This window comes from Odocoileus virginianus, chromosome 16, assembly GCF_023699985.2.
Source record: "Odocoileus virginianus isolate 20LAN1187 ecotype Illinois chromosome 16, Ovbor_1.2, whole genome shotgun sequence".
NCBI lineage: Eukaryota > Metazoa > Chordata > Mammalia > Artiodactyla > Cervidae > Odocoileus > Odocoileus virginianus.
This window is the reverse complement of record NC_069689.1, coordinates 58,752,723-58,764,912: the sequence shown is the minus strand read 5'-3', so window position 1 is coordinate 58,764,912 and position 12,190 is coordinate 58,752,723. Positions and strand designations below refer to the sequence as shown.

The following is a 12,190-nucleotide window of genomic DNA, read 5'->3' as shown; positions in this document are numbered from 1 at the left end:
AAACCACTCACAGCTTTGTCTGTGTGAAATCTGGATCAGCACCAGTGTCTTCAGCAAATCTCCAGGCTCCTCTCTGTCCCCCCTGACCTGCTCACGTCGGTCTGGAGTTCTCACACTTCCCTTCTCAAAATTCATTTCAGCCTCCCTCTGGTTTCTCCAAACACTTCACAGACCCCAGAGATAAAAATTCACTGGGTAAAATGACTCCACAAACTGGTAAGGACTAAGGCACAACAAAGCCACCATGGGAGCCCTGTCAGACCACAAGGAGGACCCTTCCCCTTTCCACTGCTCACCAATCCTGCCCAGAAAAGCAAGCGCTCTAGACCTATACCACCCGGCAGAAGTCTTTGGGTCTTGAGGAATGTGTGAAGGGCGCTCAGCTCAGCAGCAGGGGACACAGAGATTCAGGAACTCCCCTCCAGGTACCCACCACCAACCCACCCCACGGCTGCTGTCAGGGTGCGCTGGTGGCTCTGCCCCTGCGCTCAGGGGTCATTCTACAAACACTCATCAGCTGCCTGCTCAACCTGGGAGAAGTCACCCAACCACTTCAGGCCTCTGCTACCTTATCTGTAAAATGGGAATAATAACCACTCCCTGAACCTGCACAGCACATCATCAATATGTGCTCACATCGGGTGAGCAGATGCACGGAGTTAATTGTGTTATTAGCGCAGCGGCTCCCTGACTCACAGCGCCTACTGCTCAGAGAGACGCCAAGGAGAAATCAATCCTGCTTTTTAAATTACTTTATATACTCGGATGCATTAGTCACTTCGACAGAGTGCTTCAACTTCTCTCCTGAGCATCCACTCAGTTGTTTCAAAGACTGAAGCCTTACCTACACATCCTCAGTCATCTCAAAGCATAAAGTCCACTATTCCTATGCGGGGGGTTATTATTATCTGGTGAGTTCCCTTTCCAGGAAAACTTCGATTTCCATTTTGTATGTAATAAATCCAACCGTGGAGACAGACAAACTGCTTCTTAGACTCCCAAACACAGGCCCTGGAGTTGATCGCGCCTGGAGCAAAGGGACCGCGGCAGAATGGCCGAAGCAGGGAGGCCGGCCAGTGTGATTGTCCCCGCCTGGTGCCCCCGCGCCCGGGCTGCCTTAGAGGGCGAAGGCCACGCGCGCTGCGCTGAAAGTCCTCGCCCAGGCCGGGGTGCCCCTGCCCGGTGTCCGCGCTCCGGGGCGGAGAGCGCGGGGTCGGGCGGCCCCAGGCTCTCCGGAGCCAGTTGCGCGCTGGCTCAGGCTCCCGGCGCTAGGCGTAGAGGCCGGTTCGCTCAGGGGGGCTTCGAGCCTAGGGACGCTAGCCGGGGCACCGCAGCCCTTCGGGGTGCCGCGCGGAGCGCGCGCGGCGCGGGCTCACTCACCCCATCTCCGGCGCTGCTCCGGCGGCCGCTCCGACGGGGCCTCTCGCGTTCGCTCTCCGCCGGCTCTGCAGCCGCTCCCCGCGCGGCACATGCGGCGGCCCCTGCGCGCCCGGCTCAGCCCCGGCGCCGCTCCATTCCGCGGGGCTGCGCGGCTGCCACTACCGCCGCCGCCGCCGCCAACAGGCGCGGGCGGGCGGGAGGGCGGGGGCTGGGCCGCCGGGGGCTGGGCGGTCGCGCTCGGGCGGCGCCCGCCCCGCCCCGCTCCCCCCGCCCGGTTCCTTACGTAACCTTGTGGCCCCCGGGACTGGGCGCCCGGCTAAGGGGTGGGGGGCGCGGCGGGGTGTGCGGCGTCCCCAGGCGCCGCCCTGCGGTCGCCACCCGCCTCCCCCTCGCCTTTCCCTTGGAGACCCGGCACTGGCACTCCCCCGCCCCGTGCCCACCGCGGGGCTTGGTGCCAGAGCAAGCATTCAGCCTGTGGGACTGAGGGGACTTGGGCGACCCTTTGTTTGCAGTTGCAGGAACGAGGCCCCAGAAAAGGAAGTGACTTTCCCAAGGACATACGTTCAGCTTTGAGCCCAAAGTCTTCAGAATCTGCGATGGGCACGGCCGTGTGCCGCCCTGAAGCCCCCTTTCATCTTGCAAGTCCACTCCAGGGTGTTGGCTCAGGGTACCCCCACCATGAAATTCCGGATCCTACACCCGCCGCAGGTGTTCTATGGGCAAAGATGGGTTGAGGTCTCCCGACTAGAGCATAATCGCTTTTCAGGAGGCTTAATCAACTTGGTTTAGAGCAAAGGAAATTGGGATGGTAAGGGTGGAGCTTCAAGAAGAGCGATCGCTGAGTCCTCTTTCTACACGTCAGGGCCCGATCCCCTACTAAAGGCCGGCAGGGGACCAAACTAATCTTCATCTCCACTCTGGGCCCTTCAGGGACCAAACTAATCGTCATCTCCACTCTGGGCCCTTCACAGGATCATTTCCTCCTGAGAACATGCTGCCCACCTGAGCCTGGGCAGTATTTCTTTACTCAGGACAGTAAACAAAAGTCTAGGGACAAGCATATGAAGCAGGGCCACCACCCCAAGCCTACCTGCAAGTTTCCTGGGACCACAGCTTTACCTGGGAACCCTCAAGGTCTCCTCCTGGGGCTGGTGACCCGCTATGAGTAATTGTCTCAATTACAGACCTGATCCTATCTCCTTCCCACCATCCTTAGGATGAACACAAGATATTGAACGTGCTCACAAGGGCTGGCCTCATGGTGCCTCCATCTCCCTCTCCAGACTCTCCTTGCATTCTCTCCCCTTGCTTCCTGTGCAGCAGCCAACTGGCCATCCTCCCTTCAGCACCTGCTGTTCTCAGTCTGGGGAGATACTTTCCTCTCTTGTCTCTGACACCCCAACCCCTTTGCCTCGTCAATTCCTACTCATTTTCAGATCTCAGTTAAACTGTCCCTTCCTTGTGGAATCTTTATTTGATGCCCCAGACAACACTGTGAATCCATGTACTTTTTCTTCATTGCACTCACTGTACATAATGTCTGTGAAATTAATAATTTAACCATCTCTCAGGCATATCTGCACACTCTATGAAGCTGTTATAAATTTTGCTCATCACTGCATCTCCAGTGCCTAGAACAGTGCCTGAAAGTCCTCTGTCAAACATTTGTTGAATGAATGAATGAGTGAATAGGCTAGGCCACAGATAAACAGAATTGGCCAGAGTCTGTAAGCACAAGTAACTCTGTTCCCAGGTGGCGCTAGTAGTAAAGAACCCACTACCAATGCAGGAGACATTAAGAGACAGAGGTTCGATCCCTGGGTCAGGAAGATCCCCTGGTGGCAGGCATGGCAGCCCACACCAGTATTCTTGCTTGGAGAATCCTATGGACAGAGGAGCCTGGTGGGCTACAGTCCATAGTGTCACAAAGAGTCAGACACAACTGAAGCAAATGAGCACACAACACACAAAGCCAGGACTGGATAAGCATTTGATCCTGGAGGAAACTCATCCCCAGCTGAATTCCAAAGGCCAGGTGAAGCTGGTTGGGGTGGGGGTGGGGGGTGGAGGTTCCCAGCAGTATCAAAAGGAGTCAGGGACGAGGACTAGAAGAACCCGGCTCAGCTGGAGTAGGAGGATTGGAGAATAGACTCGCGGTGCACTTGGAGCAGGCAGTGTGCCTGAGAGGGAGTTTCCTTTGGCTCCGCTGGTGGAAAGGGCAACACCCAAGTTACCTTGGGAAGAGGTACTGAAGCCACACAGGTGGGGCTGCTGAATCACCCGGGCTGCTTCACACAGTCAGCAAAAAGCAGGGCGGTGCGGGAGGTATAAGTCTGGTAAGGTTAAATACGCTGGGATTAAAGTGACCAAAGCTTCCCTACAGGAAAGGGTGGATCAGACAAAAGTGGGAAATAGATGTCCCTCCTTCCCCCCAGTTTCAGGCTGCTGTCCCTGGGGGTAGGGGGTACCCGCTACTCCTCTCCTTCACCCCCAACTCCAGGCCCAGGTTGGGTGTTGCCTCTCAGGAGCTTTCCCAGATGCCCAGAGCCTTGTCTAAGCTTCCAGTTCTTGCCAGCAGTACTTCATCATCTTGGAGTTTTCCCTAGAAAGAGGCCACTTAATTTCCCTATTAGTGCCTCCTCCCTCCATTGAAGCCAACACAGTAACCCTTTTTCTGTGAAATATCGCCCATCAACATGGTCTTCGTGGCCCCAATTGCCAAGGGAAATGATGGGTGAAGTCCTTCCTGTTCAAGAGTCTCACAGTTGAGGCTTGCCTGGCGGTCCAGTGACTAAGACTCTGAGTTCCCTATGCATGGGGCCCAGGTTCCATCCCTGATCAGGGAATTAGATCCCATATGCCTCAAGAATTCACAACAAAGACCTTGTGCAGCCAAATAAATAAATGAATATCAAAAAAAAAAGTCCCATAGTCAAAGGGAGAGACTCCATGCTGACTGAACGTTGAGGTGAGGCCAAGGAGAGTCTTTTTAGGCCAAAAGACTTCAGGATCCTTTTAGGTTGACCAAGCGAAGTCAGTGACGTGGGACAAGACTGAAGATGTGAAAAGGAAGGGGTAATCCTGGGGAAAGCAGGAGATGATGGGGTCCAGGCCAGGCAGAGGCGCTGGCCTTGGAGCGGGGTGGAGGGTTTAGAGGGGAAGGTGAGAGAGGTAGAGGGAACCCTTGTCTGGTGGGCTCCTTTTTCTTTTTTTAGATTTTGTTTTTAAAAATGTGGACCATTTTTAAAGTCTTTATTGAATTTGTTACAATATTGCTTCTGTTTTATGTTTTGTTTCTTTGGCCAGGAGGCACCTGGGATCTTAGCTCCCCCACCAAGGACCAAACCTGCACACCCCTCACTGGAAGGTGAAGTCTGAATCACTGTCCTTCCCTTGGGCTCTTTTTCCTAAGGAAAGAAAGGACACTTACCGAATGTGCACAAGACAGAGGAGATGCGGCAGAAGCCAAACTTGACAGCATTGGGAAAATAAAACCAGTGTTTGAACAGACTCAGAGTTGGAAATGAGCAGGACAGAGATGTCCCAGAAGTCTGGGAGGCCATGTCTTGACCAGCACAACCTCAGGGACCTGGAATTCCTGCCGTTCTCTGCAGGCAGCAGAGGCTCCGGAACCTGATAGGTGGCACGGGAAGGACACCCTGGGTCCAACAGGGGCAAGCTGGATAACTGTGGATGGCTCACCAGAGAGCTACATGAACCTGCGAAATTAAGGAAAACAGCGGCTCCACGTGTGCCCGTCCTCTGTACTGCAAATGAATTCTCCCAGGCATCCTGGGCAGAAGAGCGCTGTGCACCCCCTGTGCCTAAGAGGTTTGTGGTCCACACCACTGGCTTCTTGTCTCCCAAAAGCTAGCTTCTGGAGAAATGGCTGATAGTAGTCTAAGGCAGGAAAAATGCAAACCAGCACAGAGTATCTTGTAATACTAAAGTAAGGAGATACTAAACAACAACAACAACAACAACATAAGGGCTGGGCGTCTGCTGAAGGGATACAGGAGCTAACTGAAAGACCTTCCACTGGCCAAAGCTGGAACAATTTGGGCAATATGATAAATAACCACTGTATAGGATTATAACACAAAATATAACAAATACACACAAATCCATACTGATGTAAATTATTACATAAGTGGGAAGAAACAAACCTTCTCTACAGAAGAATCTCAAACAACATGTGCAGGTGCTCTCCCCTCCTCCACCTCCTGGACAGTAAGCTGGTCTTAGCATCTTAGTGCTTTGTTTCTAAAGAAGAGAGAATGGGAAGGGAAAAACAGGAACTTTACAGTGGAGAAACTGGATAGACACTACCTTGGCCAAGTGATCCAGGTTACCATCACCAGTTGTAAGCCATGTTGGAATCACACACCCTCTGATGCGATGGAAGAGAAGTAGACCTCACCTGTACGTTATTTTTCCCTAAGCCCATAACCTAGTCGTGAAAGGGGCACTTCCTGGTGGCTCAGTGGGAAAGAATCCACCTGCCAAGGCAAGAGATTCGGGTTCAATCACTGGGTCAGGAAGATCCCCTGGAGAAGGGAATGGCAACCCACTCCAGTATTTTTGTCTGGGAAATCCCATGGACGGAGGAGCCTGGCAGGCTGCAGGGGTCTCGAAAGAATAGGACACGACTTAGCAACTGAACAACACAATCATGATAAACACACCAGACAAACCCACACTGAGGGACATTCTACAAAATTCCTGATCAATACTCTGCCGAACTGTCAAGGTTATGATAAGCAAGAAAAGACTGAGAAACTGTCACAGGCCAGAGGAAACTAAGGTGATATGAGTTGTTATTTGGCTGCTGAGTGTTAGTCACTCAGTTGTGTCCGACTCTGCAACCCCATGGGGGTCATAGCCCGCCAGGCTCCTCTGTCCATGGGATTTCCCAGGTAGGAATACTGGAGTGGGTTGCCAGTCCCTTCTCCAGGGGATCTTCCAGTCTTCCTGACCCAGGGATCGAACCCGGGTCTCCTGCATTGCAGGCAGATTCTTTACCATTTTGGCTACCAGGTAAGCCCCAAGGCGATGACACAAAGATTTACTAAACACTGTATTTAGATCCTGGAAGATAAAGAAGAAAAAATTTTGAAATCCAAATAAAATCTGGAATTTAGTTAATAGTAATGTACCAGTGTTGGTTTCTTCCTTATGCCACACATTCCATGGTAATGTAAGATGTTAACAATAGGGACAGACGTCCCTGGTGGTTCAGTGGTTAAGACTTCACCCTTCCAATGCAGGGGGTGTGGGTTTGATCTCTAGTTGGGAAACTAAGATCCCACATGCTGTGCAGTGCAGCCAAAATTTTTAAAAAAATTTTTTTTCAGGGGGAAAACTGGGTGGGGATAGATAGGAACTCCTGTACTGTCTTTGCATCCTTTCTGCAAATCTAAAATTGGTCCCAAATAAAAGAAAGTAGCCTTGGGAGTTTCCTGTATGCTAGAATCCTCTAAGTAGTCCAATCACTGGTCATCGCAGAAAGATGAACGTGTAGAACACTGAACAAGAACCTCACCAGGGAATGTCTAGGATTTGAAATTGTCTGCATAACTCCAAAAGCAACACATCAAAATCTTGCTTTTCCAGTTTTTAAAAAAATTGCAACCTGCAGTAAGAAACAGATTTTACACTGTGGCCGGGTATGTACTTCCACTTTATCTACAGTTATACCTAGACAAAATGGAAACAAAAATTATATATATAAGTGAAAGTTACACAAAGCAATTCTCACCTGCAAAGCATTCAGACATTTTCCATTCTGTTCTATTTTTAAAAGCAATGCTGTTCACAACCCACTAAATTGATTTCAAAACCTGTAATCCATGTATGTTTCTTCTTTCAACAGCAAAATTAGGCTCACGGTGTATGTATAATATTATTAGTGTGTTCAGATTTCTGGTATTGCTAATCCAGGGACTTCAACTTTTTTGTCTTCTAACCCTTCTCTCCACTACATATGAAACAAGTGTTTTACTAAAGTCATTAATTAAACAGGTAACAATCAGGTTTATTTTGCAGCTATTAAGATATCTGTGGTATAATTTGTACTATATTTCTAGATAGTAACATAGAAAAATATTCTTTTAAGAAATATTAATCATCTCCTATGTGCCTGGTACTGTGCTGAGTTTTAGGGATAAAGTGCTCCACAAAAGAGACAAAGTACTTCTATAATGTCATGGAACTATAAGAGTGGGTAGAAATATTTAAAAATCAGAAACATGTAAACTGTTACCTGTGTGAATAAAATGGTCCTAATGTAGGTTGAGAGGGATTGTCAGGAGTGGCCTCTTTGAAGAGGCATTTAAGAAGAGGACTGGGAATTTACCTGGGGATCCAGTGGTTAAGACTTAGCCTTCCAGAGCAGGGAGTGTGGGTTCTGATCCCTGTTTGGGGAGCTAAGATCCAACTTGCCTCTCGGCCAAAAAAACAAAACATAAAACACAGAAGCAATACTGTAACAAATTCAACAAAGACTTAAAAAAATGGTCCACATTAAAAAAAAAAAAAAAAGGCCTGAAGAACAAAGGGCAGGATATGGTGGAGGGAAGAGGTCCTAGACAGAGGAGCACAGAGGTGGAGAAGGCTAGGAAGTTCTGAGGAAGTGCAGGGTCAGTGTGGTTAGAGTGCACAGAGTTTAGCAAGGCAGGTGATGAGCTGGGAGCGGTCCCCAGGGCCCTGATGCAGGGTTAAGGGGATTTATCCAACCACACTGACAGGTTGGAGAATGGTCTGGTTTACATTTTTTGAAGCTCACTCTGGCTACTGGGAAGAGAAGAGATAAGGAGACAAGAGTGAAAGTAGGGAGACCAGTTAAGAGGCTCTAGCAGAAACCCAGACAGAAGACAAGGGTTGAGAGGAAGGGAAGTGGATTATAGATCAGAGGTATATTTTAGAGGGAGATTTGACAGGACTTGGTGATGGGTGTGTATTTTAGGTGTGTATTATGATATAAAGTTAAATTCAGAAAATCATCCATGTTATTATATTCATTGAGCTGCAGCTATAATTAGGTAAAAGCTACTAGTCTGCATGGACAAGGCATGGAAGTATAGAAAACGAAAAGTTTGATTTGTTGGGACAGAAGGAACACAGGGTAAAAGCACAAACACTGGAGTCAGACAGACTTGGCCTGTGTCTCAGCCCTGCCACTGACTATCTCTGTGATGCTTTGCAAGCTTTTTAACCTCTCTGAGCCTCAGTTCTCTCACCTGTAAAATGGGGATACCTCACTGGACTGTGAGGAAGACGAAATGAGAAAACATATAAAGTGCTTAGCTGAGTTCCGTGGCATTTGCTATTGCTGTTCAGTCACTACGTCATGTCCGACTCTTTACAACCCCATGGACGGCAGCATGCCAGGCTCCTCTGTCCTCCACTATTTCCCAGAGCTTGTTCAAATTCATGTCCATTGAATGTACAGTACATTCTGAATACATCTGAATACATTTCAAGTATTATTATTATTACTGGTTACTGTGGTGGGACCAGGGCAAACTTTTCATTCTTTATTGTGACTGAATTAACACTGTTATAATGGTATTTATAGAGTTGGTAATTTAAAGTTTAGTAGAGTTGGTTTGAGGATTCTGAAACTGTATGGAAACAGCTCATGCATTTCCTGCCTGGTAACATGTTGCCAACCTGTGTAACAAAGCTCTTCATAGCTTCAGGATGTCCCTGCAGGGCACCTGAGGGTCAGAGAAGACTATGGCCCATCTCTTTAAGATGCTAGCTCCAGCACCTGCTTCTGATCTAGCCAAGGACCTGCTCTTGGAGAGACGAACTCTGAATGGTTTCCAACATTGCTATTGTTCTCTCCTCTTCCTATCTGGGGAAGTCTATCTGTTCTAGATGCCTCTGAGGATTCTGACAGCATTCATTCATTCATTCATTTAACCTTAGCACCTATTCTGACATAGATCAGACAATCTGACAATCTATATTCTCAAACAATCTAATAAGTAAAATATAATGTAACCAAGATATGAATAAATTCCCATGAGATACTGGCTTTATCTGGGAAAGACTTCGAAAGGGGACACCCAAACTGGATCTTAAAGGCTGTATGGGAGAGAAGGTCAATACCTGTAAATAGACCAGCACTTGCTAAGTCACAGGACATTAAAGAGTATGACTCATAAAGGGAATGTCCCCGTGTTTAGCTCAATAGAGTGTGGTAAGAAGTGACTTCCCAGGTGGCTCAGTGGTAAAAAATCTGCCTGCCAATAGGAGAGATGGGTTAGTCCTTTTGTTGGGAAGATGCCCCAGAGAAGTAAATGGCAACCCACTTCAGTATACTTGCCTGGGAAATCCCATGGACAGAAGAGCCGGGTGGGCTACAGTCCATAGGGTCACAAAGAGTCAGACACAACTTAAAGACTAACCAGTAACAATAAGAAGGGAGTGGCCAGGCAGGAGAGGTGAGTTGGCACTACCTTGTGAAAGACCTCAGGGGAATGTTAAAGAGTTTGGACCTGATTCTGAGAGCCACAGGGAGCACATGAGAGTTTTGAAATAGGAGGCTGGTGTGATCAGATTAGCATCTTACATTCTCTGGCAGCAGTAGGGAGCATGGTCCAGAGAGGCAGAGACTGGAAGCAAGAAGTCTGTTAGGAGAATCTAGGCAAGGTTTCAGCCAAGGCCAGAAAAGGAGAGGAAGGGTCTCTATTAGCCTCCAGTAAGGGATGGGAGCCTGAATGAGGCAGGAAGACCAGGGATCTCCTACAATGCAGGGCCCTGGGAAGCTCAGCTGTTGGGCAGAGAGATGAATCATCCAACAATCCAGCCTCCAGGAGAGGCTGGACCTCACTGGCTGCCTCCACGAAGAATTTAACTATAGGAGGCAAAAACAGAAAATGACTGGATGGGGAGATGAACAGGGGGATTGGGACTGACATATACACACTACTATGTATAAAATAGATAGCTAATGAGAACCTACTGTCCAGCACAGGGAACTCTACTCACTCCTCTTTGGTGACCTAAATGGGGAGGAAATCCCAAAAAGAGGGGATATATGTACACATATGGCTGATTCACTCTGCTGTAGAGCAGAAATGAACACAACACTGTAAAGCAAATTTACTCCAAAAAAAATTAACAAAAAAATAGACACACTGCTGTATATAAGATATATCCAACAAGGATATACTGTATATACTGTATACATAGCACAGGGAACTCTACTCAATACTCTGCAACAACCTATATGGAAAAAGAATCTTAAAAAGAATGGATAGACGTATGGTGGTGGTGCTGGTTTAGTTGCTAAGTCAGTGTCCGACTCTTGCGATCCCATGGACTCTAGCCTGCCAGGCTCCTCTGTCCATGGGATTCTCCAGGCAAGGATACTGGAGTGGGTTGCCATTTCCTTTTCTGGGGGATTTTTCCCACCCAGGGATCGAACCCAGGTCTCCTGCATTGCAGGCAGATTCTTTACTGGCTGCGCTACGGGGGAATCCTGGGATGGATACATGTGTACAACTAAACCACCTTCCTGTACGCCTGAAACCAACACAAGATTGTACATCAACTACACTCTGATATAAAAGAGACATTAAAGTTTACAAAATGGGAATGACCACATGAGCAGCTCAGCCACTACCAGCTCCAGGGACATTCAAGTCCTGCTGCTCCACCTCCCTGACTTCCCCTTCACTGCTCCTTTGGGACTTGTCAACAAGTGAGTCTCCACCACTAGACGGTGATCTTCAAGGGCAGGGTCCCTCCCTGGGTCTTCCTTGCTCTGTCTGGGCTCATCCTCAGACAAGCTTTCTTCGTGGCTCTAGTTGAACATTTATGTGCAGCAGGAAATGAGAAAATTCCCAACCAGTTCAAACCAAAGCCCCAGGGTTGAGCTGCACTGTGCCTGACTGGCCTGCCTTGGGGTGTGGGCCCATCCCTGAGCCAGTCGCTGTGGCCAGAAGGATGAAATGCCCTCACTGCCTCAGTCTGGGTCACATGCAGCCCTGGGGCTAGCTTCTTACAGGAGGGCATGAACTGGGAGTAGGACCAGAGCAGATGCTCCAAGGAAAAGCAAGAGTTGGGAAAATCAAAGCCAATGGATACAGGATGGTGCCCCCAAATAATAGATGCCCACTCTGAGTATATAGTTATATTTGTTTCCCAGTGTCGGGTACAGAGGAGATGGGTGAATTGTTGGATGAACAATAATGAAGGATGTAGAAGAGTTATTCCAAGTTCCTGGAGAAGAATTTGAAAGGGCCAGGCTGGAGAGCTGGCGAATGGGCATAATTCTGAGACCCCAGGACAGAGAAAGTGGAAATAGATGCTTTAAATCAGTCGTTCGAAACCTTGCCTGAGGATTAAAATCACCATGACAAAATGCAGTGCTGAGGTCCCACCTCCAGAGAGAATGATTTAATTGGTTTGGTTGGTGCCCAGGCTTCAGTAACCCTCCCCAGGTAGTTCCAATGTACAGCCAGGGTTGCCAGCCATTGCTGTAAGCCTCCTGGTGCCCAACAGAAGTGGATGTGAGACTCGGAGCCCCAGGAGCTTGGGAACTTTTAGGAACAAAAAGGAACACACTTGCTGGCTAGGCTTTCTTGAGACTTAGGACTCCAGAGGAGAACCAAAAATCCAAAAAATTTGTTGAGCCAAAGAGGAGCTGTACCTCCTCTGAGCACAGGGCAGGAAGAATTCTAAAGCCTGCCAGAGCTCCCCGAGAGGGGCGGGAGTTGCGTGGATGAATTGCCTCTGACTGGCAGCGGCTGTAGAACAGGGAGTTACCTGTTTGTACCTGGAATAGATGGGATGCGAC

General features: G+C 48.8%; 1 protein-coding gene across 1 annotated transcript in view; it reads right to left on the bottom strand.

Annotated features, from left to right (window-relative positions):
• HOMER2 (homer scaffold protein 2) overlaps window positions 1–1,564 on the bottom strand; it is an 89,069-nt gene extending 87,505 nt beyond the window's left edge. The window contains exon 1 of the mRNA XM_070478282.1: window positions 1,381–1,564. Coding sequence (XP_070334383.1) covers window positions 1,381–1,385 — 5 coding nt within the window. The 5' untranslated portion in view covers window positions 1,386–1,564. The remainder of the gene's footprint in view (window positions 1–1,380) is intronic.
• Between the last annotated feature and the right edge of the window lie 10,626 nt (window positions 1,565–12,190).